Source organism: Mercenaria mercenaria, chromosome 12 (genome assembly GCF_021730395.1).
Source record: "Mercenaria mercenaria strain notata chromosome 12, MADL_Memer_1, whole genome shotgun sequence".
Taxonomy (NCBI): Eukaryota; Metazoa; Mollusca; class Bivalvia; order Venerida; family Veneridae; genus Mercenaria; species Mercenaria mercenaria.
Window position 1 is genome coordinate 40,031,779 of NC_069372.1, and position 18,293 is coordinate 40,050,071.

The window sequence follows — 18,293 nt, forward strand, 5'->3', positions numbered from 1 at the left end:
TTTCGTCTATTGCGCATTTTCGTGTAGAAGTGTAGAACAGGTGCCTTAATTACACTTTTCCATTGTTCGAATGTATTCTGCATGAAATGAGACGCTTTTCAAGTTTTTACTAAAACATTTGGAAGTTTTGCAGAACGAATGCGAAAGTGGCGGTTTATTGCAAATGAGTGTTTTTAAGGTAGAAGACCACCACTAACCCGCATTTTACTTAAAACTATTCAACTCCCTATTTTCTTCATTAAGTCAATTTATGATAGACTTTTCATAAAAAGTAGGTGGAGGAAAAGCGATGTTCTGTAAAGGTATGTAAATCAGAACTGAATTGGTTGTTTTTAATGAGGAAACAAGACTTATATATACCAGATGTACATCTACACAAGAATAAGAAAAAGTATTCGGCCCTGCAACAGCTTTTCAAAAAACTCATGTATTAATAGCACGTGAATGTTTTTTTTATACACGATTCTTCTCCCGTTAATACATGCAGCAGATCCAATGGTAGTTATATTGCAAGAATTTATTTAAAAAAAATAGATTTGAAAATATAGAACACAGCCCAGCAAACTAATATTCAGTTGTTTGTAGATACAGAATGATTTCGGGTTTTTTTTTTCGGCATTTCCTTTCTATCCTTTATCCCCAGTATTGCAAAGGTTACTGTGTTGCATGTCGTCTGTTTTATTGCTTAGTGTAATTAAAAATAAAAAATAAATTAAGTAATATACATACATGTATATGTAAATTTATCAATTACAAAGCGCGCATTACTGCATGTATTATACTAAATCGTGGAAATAATTATATAACCAGTAATTAATTGCGGCAAATAAGTTACTGATTACTATGATGAAGGTATGGACACGTTGACAGACAGGGCCACGGGCAATCATTAGATCAACAGCCGAACATAAATACATATGGAACGTTCGTATTGTCTTAACGGCCTAACTCGATTTATTACAGGGTTTGACATAATTCACTTTGTGTCTATTTCGCTTTTTGTATGTTTTATCGACGTATCACGTGACACAATAAAAAACGTCGCGCATCATTGTTTAACGCGTATAAATACTGAAAATAAAAAAGATTGATTGCTCTTTAGATTTACAATCCTTGTTTCGGCTGGAAGAAATATTTTTTACAAGTGTGATATTATTTATTAAGATTGTACATGAAGACAAAAATGGAGAAACTTGTAATTGCTTTGTTTGGAATTGTATTTCTTTCGGGTGAGTTGGTTACAAATATTTGTTTTTATTTTAACATATGCAATATTTTCTAGCATTTTTGGATAGATATGCTGTGATTTTTGGAATGGTAACTTTAAAACAACAAAATGACCTTATTTTGCTGATAATATTAGTATTAAAACCTTTAACCGCAATGGGCTGTTTTTGAAAGAAAGTGCTTTTATAATATCAAGGTAAATTTTCCTCGCATGAGAAACAGTTTAAATGTATATAAGTTATGTTTAAATGTATATAAGTTATGAAGAAGAAAAGCTTTAAAAAAAATAAAAAAACATATGCTCTTTTTTAGTTAGATCTTTTGTTTTACATGTAACTGTTACTGTATCAATATATATATTAATATTTTTCAGTATTGTCAGATGCCCAGGACATCGGTCGCATACGGAGACTAAGTAAGTTTGTTTCGGTATTTTATGTATGCGATATCAGGCAAGTTTTTGGCTCCATTATGGTTTATCTTGTACAGTTTCATGCATTTTGCTGCGATCTATCCTTTGTACAAACATGACAGACTTCATACAAAAATTATGTTTCAGGCAGGAAATAAACCTAACTTATACCGATGTTAAAAATGACTTGCCCAACGCCAAGTCATTTTCTTCTCCAAGCAAGTCTGCAGAGGGCGTTGTTATTCCAGATTTTGATCCGTAGTAATAGCAAAACGTTTTGCCTCCGTTTTGCAATTTCATACGACTTTCACCAAAAGATCAATTGTGAGCTGTTAAACCAGTTAGTGTGCCAATCGACTCACAGGTGCTTGGCGCGTTGCCTTGTCGCACCCATCCCTCTCCCCTTCCGCTCCCCACAATGAAACCTTGTCAAAAATATATTATTCTGACAAGGGAAACATTTTCTGGGGAAACAGTTTTGCTTGTTTTAGTACAAGTGTGAACGGAACTGGTCGATAATTGAATAGTCGATAAACTTTTAAAGAAGATATGCATTTTAGAATGGTCAAGAAAAACACATTTACAACGAATCAAAGTGTTGTTGTTGTTTGTTTTTTGTTTTTTTGTCGGAATAATGAATTTTGACAATGTTCAAGGTACTTATAGACCTATGATTGTGTTCTCTGGTAAATGGGGGTTGTAAATGAGGGAACGGGGATGTGGGAGTGGCAACAAGGCAACGCGCCCGGCACTTGTGAATCGACTATGACACGGGGCATATATTTTTCGCACTTGGCAGAAAAGACAAATAACTGATTTGAATTTTTACGAAAGCAGTAAATACATAAATAACGTAAATAACATGGTGTCTGAGGAACAATAAATTAGAAATGGCTCTCTTCGTTAACAACAAAACCTGACAGTAAAAAAATGATGTTAACATCATAACATGAAAAACATTCTTATTAAAGTTCAAACATGTTTTGTTTGATTAATTAAACTTGTACAAGAATTGAAACGCATGTTTTATATCGCTTGTCTTTATAAAATCTCTTAACTCTGTTTAAATATTTTGATAAATAAGGCCATTAATGTATTTAAATACAAGATAAAAACATACTGTTTCTTGAAAGATGCAACTACAACGGTTGAATCTCAGTATCCGGAATTCCAAGGGATGGAACGTTTTACTTCGAGTTAGCCGAATTTCGACTTAAAGTTATATTTATGCACATGTTTGCGGGATTCTTCGAGATAGCCGGTATTTTGAGATAAGCGAGCTCAAGATATCGAGTTTCAGCTGCATTTGTGTGTATATGTTACATAGAAATCGTAGTTTTTTTAATTGGCTAGTAATGTTCAGCTTTTGATACGTTGGTCAGTATTTAAATGTTATATTATGATAATACATAAGCAGTTAATGTCACACTAAATGTTGAACAGCGTAAACTTCTTTCGATGTTTACGGTATATAATTATAATTATATATATAATTATATATATAAATTACACAATCATTTTCTTGACTTGTATAATCACAACATTCGTTATACCATGTAAAACTATCAATGTGTGCTCATGTTTTTTTATTACAAAGGTGTCAGATTTATTGCTGTATATTGTCGACGTAACATCAGGAGTGAGTGACCAAGGTCACAGAATGTATGTAAATAAGAAAGGGCGGACTGCAGTGCCCATTGGTCAATGTTAAAACACCTGGACACAAGGAAGAGAAAACATAATTCTTCACCTCGGCACAAAGAAGTGAAAATGAAAATATCTTTCGTGCCAATGCGGTTATCCATTGTTGCGCTGAGGTCACGATACCATTGTTTAATGCCACTTAATATTGATTCAGTTTCTATTTATTTTTTTTTTACTTTTGTCTTTTAGTTCTTTTCCCGTGTAGTCCCTTGTTTATACAGTACATGCATTACCTTAATATGTTTTCTAATGCCAACGCAAATTATTTCGTAAGTTGTCCATGAAGACAGCTGCCAATGAAAATGACTTGTGCCTCGCTCGAAACTAATAAAAAATGTTATCTCCTTTCGCGCAAATGCAAAAGCAAAGGAAGAGGGTCTGTGGATTTGAGAATATTATGGTATAATCTGTTTAAAGGCGACCATTCACATTTAAGCAACATTTTACAACACATTCAAACTTTGAAATATTCTGTTAAGGGTATATTTGTGGAATAAAAAGGTTCATTACATAGTATTAGACCCCTCTTTATTGTTTTCTGTAGCACTATGTAATTATCCCCCTTTAATAAGAAAATACTTGAAAAAAGTGTGTAATTCTTTTAACTTAGATATAGGTTCTAGGTTTAAATTTCCAACATATTTTAAATATATGTTCCAAAAGTCAGGCTTTAATACTGTATGTAGCTTTTCAAATCAATGTTGGTTACACAACCGCAACAGGCAAAAGGGAGGTAATAATAATTACTGAATATGCAGTTTTCAATGTAACTTGTTCTTGTATCAATATTATTCCTTAGGCAAAATATGTTTATTTAATTTATACATGTATATGCTGAAATAACTATATTAGTTGGGCAAACAGGATAGGAAAATCAAATTTTAAAAATACTTAAGTGAAAATCTCACATGTTTTAAGCGCCCAGTGAACATAAATAACTTATGAAGGTGTAAATGATCAGACGTGAATGTTTTGAACAAATCCATTACTTGACCAGTATTCGATCAACCGTCCTTAATTAAGACGAAGCATACGTGCATGCAATGTTACGGTCATTTACCTTGATTAAGTAAATGTTACACGTAAATAAAAGTATAAAAAAATAATGTGTATAAATATTATAATGAATGTACATGTACCTTTGTTTCAGTGTTACTGCGGCAAAGAGAACTAGCGCTCCGCCGAGGTATGAATAAGTTTTTCAAGGCTTTATACTTCCAGTCTCTTTTTTCAAATATTTGTATTTATAACGCTGTTTCCCTTACATATTTTTACCTTTGTAATGAAACTACATTTTATGAAAGCTGCTTTTCGATCATTTTCATCGTGTTCTACATCTTGTTTTGCCGCTTTTTTTTTCAAATGCTCCAATTTTTTTTTCTTCAGCAGCTTTCCCATTTGGAGTAAGAGGAATAGGGGGTGAGTAACTTTGTCAATATCCAGACAATGCCTTTCTATTTTTATTCTACTATTTCTTTCTTTATTTATTTCATTTATTTTTTTTTGATGATTTTGAAACAAGCAATGGGTCCCTGATCTGAAACAGACAAGAGATGATAGAAAAACATGTCCCAACTTCAGTCATATAATCACGTGTGAGAACCAATTCATGTCTGTTAACATTGAGGTGTTGAAAAAATAATGAGTGAACATGAAGTTAAATGTAAACTTCACTTATAGCCTGAGATAGGAACCGTAACTATACACAGCAAAATTTTGACTTCTTTCCTCTTGCCGAAATCAGACAATTTAACGTGCACGTGACGTCAATTAGGACACGTTTATTTATGTCGGGATACACCTTCGGATATTAGGAATGTCATTAAAGTGTCAATTCATTAATGACTTGTATTATTAATTATATTAGCTCACAATAACATGTCAATGTTGTATAAGAAATTTCATATATTACATGACACAGTAATAAGAAATATTCAGTAGACAGTAAATATATATTAAAACATGTCAATTAGTGTATAAACATTTATACTTGAACTAATTCAATTATATTCCTTACTCATATACTAGTATAACAAAAATGTGTTCTTTAATAAACATTCCTTCTTATAAAAACAGTGTTACCACATATGTTTCAAATAAATGTAAACTGTGTGCGCATATTATCATAAGAAAAGATATAATGTAAATTGTCAGAATATTTTACAAAAAAAAAAAAAAAAAAAAAAAAAATTATATACTAAATCATTGTTACTTTCTGTTCTAGGACCAGGCATTCCACCTCCTGGTAAGTATTAACATTGTTTCACGAATTTACAACAACAATTCAGAAAGGAGACACTGTTTTTTTGTTGTTTTTTTGTTGTTTTTTTTTTTTTTCCAAAATACTTTTCCTAAAGGAATCATTGATGTGTAAGAATAGAATTATGTTTCTTGGATGCCAGATAGGATTTTCTCAGTTTTTGCTGGTACTAGAAAAACTCGTCTTAAACTCCGGGTGTAAGATGACTCACGTGCTGCAATTTATGAATGAATGTGTAAATTCATACGCTACTATAATAAAATAGTGCTCAAAAGAAAAGCAGTCGTTTTACTTCATTTCTTCTATTAATTAAAGAATACGACATGCAAGAAAGAGAATGTATCACTAGTTGAAGGTGCGGATGGATCAGTATATCTGGCTCTCAGGTAGCTGTTTTGCGGTGACTCGGCAGAGCCCCGTTACCGCCTAAAGAGTTATTCGAGCCAAATATTTCCATCCGCACCTTTAGCCAGTATCTCCTGTTTTAGGGGTATTATATGTCCCATAGACACTATTGACATTTTAGAAATACAAAAGATCATCGAATAAATGACTGTCACTAACGCCGATATCTGATTTACCATAAAAAGAACATAACATAATAAAAAAAAATCTTTCTTCCAGTTGCAGCAAGACTTGCGCTTATTCAAAGACAAAGAGGTAAAACAATCTTTACAGGTTCATGTACATGTTTCAATTTTTGTGACATTCGTCAAAATTACGGAAACTTGCATTTGCCACGGTGCGGCATGATTAAAGTTTGAAAAGCGCGTCAAAAATGGAACTATTGCAAAATTCAGATTTCAAAATTTCGAATACATTACGATTTTTTTAAGTACCTTAGTGCACGAATTAATTATATTTCCCGGTTAAAACTTAATATGGTCTCGAACGCTTTCCCGGAAATGTATTAAGGTTTAAGGTGCAATTGCAGGAAAAAAGGGTAAAATCATTTTCATTTATTGTTTTATATCGGGAATATCACCAGAATATAAGACACCCATGTTTAATGGAAGTACTTCCGTTACAAAATTTCCATGAATCATAATATCACATTTACTTGAAACATACAATTTTTACATTCTGGGCTGAGATTTCTGCATTTTTTTGTAAAGTTTAATTGTTCATCGCACATTTTTCTTCTTTCACAAACAGCTCTAAGCAGTCCATTTTTACGTTCATCGCTTGGACCCTTGGGCACCCCATTCTCTCCATTTGCTCCCGGGGCAGTATTTGAACTTGAAAGCCCATTTGGGCCAAGGTTTTCTTTACCCGGACCCACTGATATGAGTCGTTTTGATGTTTCGACATTGGGTTTTCCAACTGGAGCAACTTTTGGGGGTCCAGATGGTCTTCCAGTCATCGGCACCGACGGCCTCACTACCGTCGGGGATAGTGGCATTACCACAATTGGATCTGAAGGCCCGACCGATGCGACAGGGCGGCAAGGTATCGAACATGTAGAGATGCCTGCCTAGTATAGAAATCTAGACAAAATCTATGATAAAAATGCATGAGTAGTGACCCTTCACTAAAGACAGTGGTTTGTATGGGATATATAGATGTAGCCAAAATACTAAATACCTGAAAATGATTTATTTTGCGTGTTTGTTTAACAATTTTACTTTACAGATCAGCGATATGTTGACCTTGGCATTATGTATTTATGTGAAATGTGGCCAAACTAATATTTAACACGAAGCATGTCTAGACTGATTTTGTTATTAGTTGTATACTCGGTTCTTTAACCAAGAAATTTATACCCTTTTTCAGTGCATAGGGCATAACATTCTAGACCATGTGTGCATGCGCCAAGCAAATACATGTATATCAAAGTAGCTCTGTTTAATAGATGGAAACGTTGGTCCGTATGCACATGTAGAATTAAGTGCTAGCTATAATTGACTGTTTTCTATTTTTAAATGCACGAGGATACAAAATATTACGAAGTATTAAACAGAAACATTAAGCCACTTAGAATTTTCCAGTATAACATTGGTCCGAATGAAACACGCTGGAGTGTACGATAGATCTGTCTGGTAAGTTTTAGTCAGACAAGAAGTGGAGGCAACTTCATTTAAGACAAAATTATCTAAAGTTTTTAGGCTAGGAAGACAGAATTGCGTCGTAGGTTTTTGTCAGAAAGCAACTTCATTTAAGCCAGATTTATCTGGGGTGGGTAGCTGAAGCAATTTCATTAAAGACAAAACTGTGCGGGAAAGTAGGTTTTGCAGGCAGAGAAATATGACGAAATATGTAGTACGCTTTGGTTGGAGAGGAAGTGGAAGATCTGTTAGGTTTTAGTCAGACAAGGAGTAGAAACAACTCCATTCAAGACGGAACTATCTAGTAGCCCTTATGAGACATGGAATGGAAGCAAATTCATTTAAGACGGAACTATTTAGCAGGTTTTGGTCAGGCAGGGAGTGGAAGCAATTTTGTTCAAGACGGATATATCTAGAAGGTTTTTATGAGGCATATAATGAAAGACGGGTAAATCTAGTAGGTTTTTATTAGACAGAGAATAGAAGCAAAAATTCCTTTAAGACGGAACTATGTAGTAAGTTTTGGTCCGGCTTTATCAAGATTATTTCCATCTTAAAAATATCAAAAGGTTAATTGAAGACCTCTCTTCACGAAAATATTTTTACTGTTTCAGGCGGAAGTGGCAACATATTTGGTCAACAGCCAACCCAAGGTAAGGGAAACCAGTTGTACAGACTATATATTTTAAAAAATTGATGGATTAATTTTATTTCAACTGTTTTGATAATTTGATATTCTACATATGGATAGAATTCATTTCCGGATGAGATGCAGAGATACTTTTTGTAAGAAAACAAATCTATTTTGGTGCATCTTTTATAACGATTACCATTAAATGTGTTCCGATACACGTAAATATCATGTAAATATAAAAAACTTTACGCACCTGCCTGTGGTAGTTGTATAACTAAACTTCCATGTACTAACAATAACATTACACGATCTTTAATAATCAGCTACTAGTGTTTAAAGAATTCAGACATACAACTTTATTATAGTGAAGTATACTTCATTCTAACTTTTTTCAATAACGACACCATTAGCAGTAGTTAACTAACATCATTAAAACATGTCAAAAACTAATGCTTGGACAGTGGTGTGATAGACATGTATAGTTCATTAGAATTAGGCTACATGTACAATGTACATATTTGACAATATTTTCGTATTGCTTGTATGCTATGCTTGCGTGTTCTGCTTGTAGCTGAGGAATTTTTAGAAACAAACAGGGGAACTGTTGAGCCGAGGTCTAGATCAAATGCTAATGGAAGAGCACCAGGTCAGCCGCCTATAACAGGTTTCCGGTCTCAAAATGCTGATTCCCCTGGTCCTAGGGCTGAAGGGCAAAGAATGCAAAGACCGGCAGACGGGCCTCCAGCCGGAGGCAGCCGAACACCTGAGGATATGTTTTCTCTTCCTATACCCCCACCGCTGCCTGTGCTTCCTCACGGTCCACCACAGCTTGGAGAGCTAATATTTCCACCACCCCTACAACCTATAGTACCATTAGATCCTCGAAGAATGCCACCCCGGTCTCCAGGGCGAAGTGGGCGTTTTGAAGGACCAAATCAGCAGCGCAGCAGACGAGTGCGGCGTCAGAGGCGAGGGCGAAGGTCACGTGGGCCAAGAGGTTACCAATATTGCATGATTAGTTGCTAATACAGTATTCATCTAGATACATATAGCTAGTTTTAACTTAGTTTAGAACTACACTAAAAGTAGATTTTGCCACCCATATAATAAATCACCAAATACACCAAATTATGGCCTTGTATAAGTACATATAATATCATTTGAATAAAACGAATATTATAAAAAGTAGCGTTTCATACTGACTCGTACCAGTAGCTGCATGCGTAATACTGTAAAATCATTGATATTCGTGGTGAACGTATTTTCGTGAATTTCGTGGTGGTGTCGATTCATGAAATTTAATTCAAACGGACAAGCAAAACTCCCATTCATTTTATCTTCATAAGTGGAAATCCTCGAATTCATGTCCTTTCAAAATAACCTTTCTGGACAAAACCACGAAATTTCATGCCCACGAAATAAAATGGTTTCACGGTAATTTGGATCGTACGTTTACCATTCCAAGCCATGCGGTAACGTTTTAACGTTGTTATCTTTCAGTTTTTCCAAATGTTCCTGATGTTGTCCAGATACCTTCTGGTAAGTCAAGAAATTTATTTTATTTTCAGCTGTGTAAGGAGTTATTTTCAAAACAATTATTATATAAGCTTGCTGAATTTTGACTCTTTTTCCAAATAAGAAAAAATCGTTTACTCATAGCGAATATTTATTTATTACTTGCATTTGTCAATATTACAGTGACTCCAACTGCGCAAGGACAACCCGGTGGTGGCCAGACCGGACTGACCCAGGCAGGTGCAGGCCAGATGGGCGGTCAAATGAATGTTCAAACAGGTGGTCAAGCGGGTGGTCAGATAGGTGCTGGACAGTTTGGAGGACAAGCAACAGGATCTATGGGAGGCTCTATGACTGGAACAATGGGAGGGCCAACTGGAGGGCCAATGGGAGGTCCAGTTTCTGGACCGATAGGAGGAACAATGGGAGGTCCAATATCTGGGCCGATTGGCGGATCAATGGGAGGGCCAATGGGAGGTCCAGTATCTGGGCAGATGGGCGGATCAATGGGAGGGCCAATGGGAGGTCGAGTATCTGGGCAGATGGGCGGATCAATGGGAGGGCCAATGGGAGGTCGAGTATCTGGGCCGATGGGCGGATCAATGGGAGGGCCAATGGGAGGTCGAGTATCTGGGCCGATGCGCGGATCAATGGGTGGACCAATGGGAGGACCAATTTCTGGGCCGATAGGAGGAACTATGAGCAGACCAATGGGAGGATCTGCAGTAGGCCAGTTTGGAGGGCAGATGGGAGGTCCGTTTGGACGTCAAGTCAGTGGTCCGTTTGGAGGCCGGATGACAGGTCCAACCTTCTCTTTTGGCCAGCCATCGAGTGGTCAGTTTTCAGCTGGAACCCAGACCCAAGGTGGTCAAGGTATGTGTCCATCCCTGACAGAGAGAAAAAGTACGAATGTTTATTTAAATAGCAATTAACGAATGCTTTTACTCTTGTAGACTTTGTTTCATTGTTTTGGTTTCTAATGAAAGTATGCATTTATAGTTGACTTCTATAAAGTAAAAAGACTATTATTCCCTGCATAGACATCGCTGTTGTTTTCTTTTCTGCAGGTTCCGCAATATTCCCCTCACAAGCCACACAAGGCCCCATCATAAGACAGCGTGGTCCAGGTTTCACCCCTGACAGCAGTTTTTCTACAGGTTTAGATTTAAGCGGATCATCTACTGTGGTTCCGGGGTTCCCAAACGGACCAGCACTCCAGTTCCCCGACGGCGCGCGAGCCTTCGGCCAAAGTGATCAACTTCTTTTCCCGAGAGGTGGATTTTCACCAGAAGCTCTTTCAACAACAGGCTTACAGTCCTCAGGATTTCAAGGTTTTCCCAGAGGATCATTTGGACAGAGCTTTGGGGGAGCAGCTACCGGTGGACAAGGATTCCGTCCTGCAACTTTCGGACCAAGCTTTGCTGCAACACCTACCTCCGGACAAATAATAAGTCAAACGTCAGGAGGAAGTGAAGGCCAGAGCCAGGCCACATCAAATTTTGGCTTTGTCAGGCCATCAGATAGCGCTGCAGGTCCCGCCTTTAACACTGGTACGCAGCCGAGACAAAACTTCAACATTCAGTTCCAACCGCTGCAACCAGGACCTCAAGTTCCACAGATTCCTGAGCAACAGCCTACCCAAGGCCAGATGGGACTTGGAACTTCCGGACAAGCAAACACTGGCTTGAACAATGGTTTCTCTAGCCAAGGTAATATTCAGTTCGGAAGTTCGGGCCAAGTAGGCGGTTCTAGTCAAAGTGGACTTCAGTTCGGTGGTTCTGGTCAAACTGGAATTCAGACTGGGGGCACCGATCAGAACAGCAAATTTACAAACTCCGGAAGCACGACAGTGGTTGAAACAAATACAGAACAGCAGAGTGGTACTATTTCTTTCGGTTCAAATAGGCAGGGTTCAAACAGTGCAGCTACCACGATATCGGAGCGTACGGTAGAAGCCATGGCACCTGTTGGAAACGCCGAAGCAAGTACAGAGTTTCGTCTTGTCGAAGTGGGAAATATCCTCGGAGATAAAGGCTTTGTAAACAATGATGCTACAAGCGGATCAGCCGTGGCCATTGAAACCACTAGCGGACAACAAGGTTCGGCCTTCCAGCCCGCTGGTGATATAACTACAGCTTTTCGCTCGTTTGAAGCAGGTAATATTTCCTTATTATGCCACATCTGTTTTATGTTTGATTATGTATGTTGATATACAAGCTAAATGGAAAGTTACCTCAAGATGTTATGTGTATAAAGTAAGGTAATTTTAGATCTTGCAGTTCACTCTTTGCCGAAACGATAATTGGTTGTTAAATGCATGGTGAAGACAGTTTAAGGGTCAATATGTTACAAGCCCATAATATAAAAGTCGCATAGATCTAGGTTTTTTGTGTGTATTATTAACGCTTGAAAGAGAAAGTTCATTTCCTTGCACATGTACAATGCTTTGAGAGTATGTCTGTGCGTTCATCATTAACTAAGACGTTATAAAAATCTTTAAGATTCTAAATATGCAAAACATGAAAAGGTATTCCGTTTGATTTTATCTAGAAATGCATATTACAAAGATATCTGCCTAATTTTCTTCCAGTTGACGGCTCGCAGAATTTTGTTGATTTAAGTTTAGAGCCGACAGTTACTATGACAACAGCTGGCTCCACCGTCTCCAAAACAGACACCACCGGAAGCGTCACAGTAACAAATACATCAGAAACTAAAACTGTCATGTCAGTCCAAGATGGACCATTTGCAAGATCGATAAACCAGGATTTCTCCTTTTTCATGGATGAAAGCAACCAAGCGCCTAATGGTAATGCTACTTTAACACTTACCCTGCTATATTTCTGTAATGGACTGATCCATCTTTCAATTTGGACAGTACCACTTATTACTCAAAGGGGTTTTCACTGAAAATTTACTGACTGAATAGCGAACAGTGCAGACCATGATCAGACTGTACGGATGTGCAGGCTGATCTTGGTCTGCACTGGTCGCAAAGGCAGAATCATCTGCCGCCAGCAGGCTAAGGGTTAACAGCACGGTCGTCTGTCTGTCTTCAGGCGCTCTGTTTCAAGTTAAGATCACTTGCCACTCAGCCCTGCAGATTCGAGCCCAGTTCGAGTTGTTATGAGAGGAAGCCTACGAGCTGGCTTACATACGGTCGATGGTTCTGCTTGAGTGCCCACCATTGTCTAAAATGCACGGAGGAGTATTACTGTACCGTTAAAAATGGAAATCCGCCAGTATAAACCCAGTTCAACAAACATTCACACATATATGTTAAGCTTGATTTGACGCGTATGTCCATTAAAGTTCTATGTGTATTGTTGTGTTTGTAAACGAAAGACAGTTGTGAGGTGTGTGAGCCAATGAAGAAAATACAAATATAGTACCAATTAAAATGGCGACGTCGGCGTGTTCCCGACCGATAGTTCGATGTTGTATCCACAAATACATTTTTACCACCATAGACGGTATATTGCTTACTATAGTGATTTTTTTTTATTTTCAGAAATGCCACCAATCACATTCAATGCACCGGAACCGCCTGCCGTCGGCTCTGGAGGTATGTACGTCTAAGGGTTGAATATCTTTATACGCGATATATACATGTACCGGTATTTTTCTTTAAAAAATGTGTACATATGTATGGTAAATCATTAAAATATTATAGAAGAATACAATAAAAACCAGGATATGTTTTCAGTTGTACATAATTAATTTCGGTAACGCGGAGTTTCTCGGACATATGCTTGTTTGATTGCTGATATTTATGATTTATAGGAACGCAGGTTCTTACCTTCCCGGTTCAAGGAACGGGTAGTACAGGAGCTGCAACGTCAAATACTTCACAAGGATTTAGTTTGAGTACGAACTCAGTCACATCAGGTGAGTTCAAAATGCGTATATTGATTGAAATCTCTGACCTGTTTGGTAGAGTGATATAGACCATTGACACTCGGTTCACTTGCAAATGGACAGTATTTACAGTAAATTGGGTCCATTGTTTGTATACCATGTTGAAAAGTCATTGGTTTATTTACCGAACTTTAAGCATTTATAAACGATACATTTTTTAAGTTACACTTTATTACCGATTTACTCTGTCTTTTCATCAGGTAAATGTTCGTTTTTAGTGGGTAAAATCATTTTTGTTCAATTTTTATCAGGTAAAACAGTAACTGGACCTGTTCAACCTGACACAACAACTATTGCCAGTGATACAACAGTCGGTGGTTTATTGTGAAAATTACACGCGGGGGTTGTGTGACAGGTATATTATTTCTCCTTTTCCCATTTACATTACCCGAATTAAAAAAGTCCACTTCTTCTGTTGTAGAATAGGTTATAATTCATTCTCTGTTTTCAAGTATTTGTTAGTTGGGAATTATGTGCATTAATAATCCCGTAGTAAATCTCAAGAAGGAACCTGGTGTGTAATTAAATAACAATTTTTCTTCTATTTTTCAGGGTAAACGATGTTCGCATGCGAGACAAGTGCCGTGAGAGAATGGACGTCTGTGATAGCATTGTGTAAATAGAATTGAATTTCGTAATATTTACGACATCTAAGCCATTCATAACTTCACTGCTTACAACGTGTCTGTGCGTGGATATGAAAATGTTGACTTTCAGTTAACTTCGTTTTAAAATGTGGTTACTGTATTGATTTATTGTTCAATTAAATTTTAATGTTAACTTACTCGTGTTATTATACTGCTCCTGTACTATAAATGAATGATAGTAAAGAATTGCCTACTTTATATAGTGCTGCCTGTTAAGTTTTATCCTAATAAAATGTCCATTTTTATCTTCTTTTACGTCTTAAAATCAAGGGTTCTTTCTGAAAATCCCAGTCCATCGGGTAGTAAATCATTCTGCTAATTGATACCAGAAAATAGTCGTTTTCCAAGTTGGCAAACGAACGACATACCTGACATGCACGATAACATCATAATACCAACTTATATCTTACCAAAGCAAAACTTGAATGGTCATCATTTAGAGTCTTTTAAAGTCATAATTCGAGTAGACAAGTTTCTTAAATTGTCATTTCTACGGCGTAACCTTATGCTTATGAAACGTCTAGTCCAAGTTTGGTCACAGGGCGAAATATTTTGCTAGACAATGGGTAATGGCAATGGCGGTTCAAGATACAGAATGCACGACAAGGGTGTGTTCACTACCTCCTTTGTAAGAAAGGGGTTCAAGCTCAATTTATTACCTAGAAGTGTTCTTTGCCAAACGAAAGCTTTGAATATGGGTTTGATTTTTTCAACAATACTTGTATGTATGTGATTTATGTACATGATATATTTGAGCCGCGCCATGGGAAAACCAACATAGTGGGTTTGCGACCAGCATGGATCCAGACCAGCCTCCGCATCCGCGCAGTCTGGTCAGGATCCATGCTGTTCGCTATCAATACCTATTACAATTAGAGAAACGGTTAGCGAACAGCATGGATCCTGACCAGACTGCGCGGACGTGCAGGCTGGTCTGGATCCATGCTGGCCGCAAACCCACTATGTTGGTTTTCTCATGGCACGGCTCATTTAATAAATACTGTTTAAACTAACAGTACTTACAAAATAAACAGCATTGTATTCAGAACCAGTACTCTGCAAGGTACTGGCATCGGTCACACATGAATTAGAAGATTGGTGTCAAATGACTAGACATATTGAACTACAATTTGCACTAATTCATTTTCGGTCGATTGTCACTCTCGGCATCTCATTCATAGCGGTATCTGTAGCTATGAGGGGTACGAGAGAAGATAATCCAGTTTCCAGTTTAATGCCGATTCGTACCAGTTTTAACGTCTTTGGCTTAACGAATTCTCATCCATCAGGGGTTCGTCACTATCCCGAGAACTAGAAAACCATAGTAGAACTCTGATATGCGAGAATGTCTTAACGCGACAGTGGATCGAACCCACGACCTCCTGCTCTTCAAGCGAATACGCTGCCAATAAGATAAGGAGACTACAGGGCTCTCGTTTGACAGTATGGAGTTCTCAGTACGGTTTTACACAGTTAAACTTGAATCAAATTCAAAACAAAATCATGTCTAATAAAATTTTAATATCCCAATTAATTGACAATCTGTAAAAATCAACAACACAGTCAAGCCAAACATATTCATCTATGCACCTATCAACATACAAATGTAGTCAGTTATGCAACAACACAAACATTGCTGTGAAAATAAACATTTGGTTAATCAGTATGACTGGACAGATGAAAGCTGATAGAAATAAACTTGTAAACAAAAAAATTAGAGGTAAATGTAATTTACACACCTTACAATAGTTAGTTACAGGAATGTATCACTTTTATAAACAGTGATGAAATGAGACAAGACAAGTATTTCAATCATTAAGCATACACCATTTTTGTAACTTTTGATTTTCTTAAATTTTGAGATTTTTTTTTGCACAAAAGCACCCTTCAGAACGCATGACATATTAAAGGAAAACAAAACAATGAAGTTTTAGTGAAGAAACATAAAAAAACTTCTATGTCATCATTCACTGAAAATATGCATGTTTCTTCTTGCAGTTTTAAGTATGGTTATTCATTGAAAATTAACAAAAGTACCAAGGACTTATTGTCTTTCCTATTCAGCCTATGTAGGTAAGAAGATCCCATGTAGGTAAGAAGATCCTTTGAAAGTACAGAATGTCAGAATAGAACCAAAGAAGATAATATCAGACTTAGTTTGATTCTGGTCAAGAGCCCACCTTAGCCTAAAAATCAGTAGCTTGTTGAAAGGTGAAGGTCTTTTATATCATTATTTTAACTAGACCTGCATGCTGACTGACTAAAATACTTTTTCTTTTTTGTAATAAGACAGAATATAAAATTCAGCAAAAAGAGCTCTTGAGAGAAAGGACTTCCTGTCTACTCCCTCCTATTTTTGTCTAAACAAATAATTATATAATTAATGATTACAATTGCACAATCAAATGATTTTGTGTTTCTGAAAATCATGTCATAATTACATGCTACATTTAAGCAACAAAATTCAAACATTTCATGAACAGTCTTCATACAATCTCCTGTACATTACTGTATATACAAACAATTACAATCAAGTTACCTGAACTTTGATATGCAGATGGCGCCACTGGAGCAGTTAAACACACTTTTAATGCTGCATTAATAAAACATTTCAGCTGTAATTTTACGCATGGTACTGAACTTGGTGTCTATACAACAAAAATAGCATATTTTTACATGCCAATATTTGATTCATTTTCTAAAATGCCTTGTACAAGACTTTTGAGCTTCACAAATGTAGTATATTCTCACTATGCCAATATTTGATTCCCGAAATCTGAAATGCCCTGTTTCAGACTGTTTGATTCTCATTTAGTATAGATACATGTACAGAGTGTTTTCCTTTGTAATAGGATCAATTATTTATAAATATATGTAAATTGTGTCACTACTTGAGTAATTTACCCAGTATAATGCAATGTTATAGTCAGCCAATTTATGATACTGACTCATCTCTCAATTTCGCATTGTTAAATTAACATAGACTGTAATGAAATTTTACATGAAAGTTGATAGTGCAAAGAACAAAGTTATGGCAAACTAAATATTTGCCATTCTTGAGTCTGTTTATTATGGCAAACTGAATATTCGCCATTCTTACATCTATTTATTATGGCAAATTGAATATTTGCCAGTCTTATGTCTAAGTTACAAATTTAAAATGCTGACAAACATAGTGCACTGGTCATACAAAGGACACAAAAATACCCTAGATTATGTTTCAATATTCAGTTCCAGTTTTCAAACTAAAATATTATTCAAAGGAATTTATAATGCAAACTCCTACTCCACCACAGTGTTGAGTAAATTAGGCTGAAATATAGCAACATCAAGAAAAGCTTCACTCATTCCCCACTAGTGCTTAGTAAATTCAACCCAAGTACAGCAAAATTATAATAACAACTTCTCCCCTTATACCCCACTTAAGTGTGACTTAATGAACAGACTCAATCAAACCGAGTCTGCAATTTTCACTGTTTGCCTTGTTGTCAGTGCATCCAAGGGATCTACTTTCCAGATTTTAGTAAATTCTACCCAACAACAGCACAAATAACAGCAGTTCCTCATAACCGACTACATTGCTGAGTAAATTCTACCAATGTATAGCAAAATTAACAACTTTTCCCCTTATGACCCACTGAAGCATTATTAAAGTCTGTCCAAATACAGCAAAATTAACAACAGCTCCCCTCATAACCCACAACAGTGCTGAGTAATTTCTACCAATGTACAGCAAGAATACAGTGATGTATATTTTCTACCCAAGTACATGTACAGCAAAATTAACAACAGCTCCCCTTATAGCCAACTTAAGTGTTAATAAATTCCACCCAAATACATAAAAAACAAGAGGACCATGATGGTCCTGAATCGCTCACCTCTTCCCACATGACCCAATTTTGAGTATGACGTCGTTTTTTTCTATTATTTG

General features: G+C 36.5%; 1 protein-coding gene across 5 annotated transcripts; it reads left to right on the forward strand.

The window, feature by feature from the left end:
- The first annotated feature begins 1,044 nt into the window (after positions 1-1,044).
- On the forward strand, positions 1,045-14,495 carry LOC123534990 (collagen alpha-1(III) chain-like). 5 transcript variants are annotated; one of them, XM_053519796.1, is made up of 15 exons: positions 1,045-1,229; positions 1,601-1,642; positions 4,494-4,529; positions 4,733-4,762; positions 5,568-5,588; positions 6,228-6,263; positions 8,263-8,301; positions 9,783-9,821; positions 9,981-10,670; positions 10,865-11,953; positions 12,388-12,606; positions 13,309-13,362; positions 13,581-13,685; positions 13,967-14,070; positions 14,268-14,495. In XM_053519796.1, the coding sequence occupies exons 1-14, from the start codon at positions 1,172-1,174 to the stop codon at positions 14,041-14,043; spliced, it is 2,535 nt and encodes an 844-aa protein (XP_053375771.1). In that variant the 5' UTR covers positions 1,045-1,171; the 3' UTR covers positions 14,044-14,070; positions 14,268-14,495. The 5 variants fall into 5 exon arrangements, with proteins under 5 accessions (XP_053375771.1, XP_053375770.1, XP_053375772.1 ...); XM_053519795.1 differs by having other exon boundaries at positions 1,046-1,229; positions 4,730-4,762; XM_053519797.1 differs by lacking the exon at positions 6,228-6,263 and having other exon boundaries at positions 1,046-1,229; positions 4,730-4,762.
- The last annotated feature ends 3,798 nt before the right edge of the window (positions 14,496-18,293 follow it).

Bases quoted from the DNA above. Each gene is read 5' to 3' on its own strand.
- LOC123534990 (XM_053519794.1), top strand. From the start codon at position 8,826: ATGCTATGCTTGCGTGTTCTGCTTGTAGCTGAGGAATTTTTAGAAACA. The intron at 9,822-9,980 runs GTAAGTCAAGAA...TCAATATTACAG, and splicing joins TGTTGTCCAGATACCTTCTG to TGACTCCAACTGCGCAAGGA. The intron at 10,671-10,864 runs GTATGTGTCCAT...TCTTTTCTGCAG, and splicing joins CCAGACCCAAGGTGGTCAAG to GTTCCGCAATATTCCCCTCA.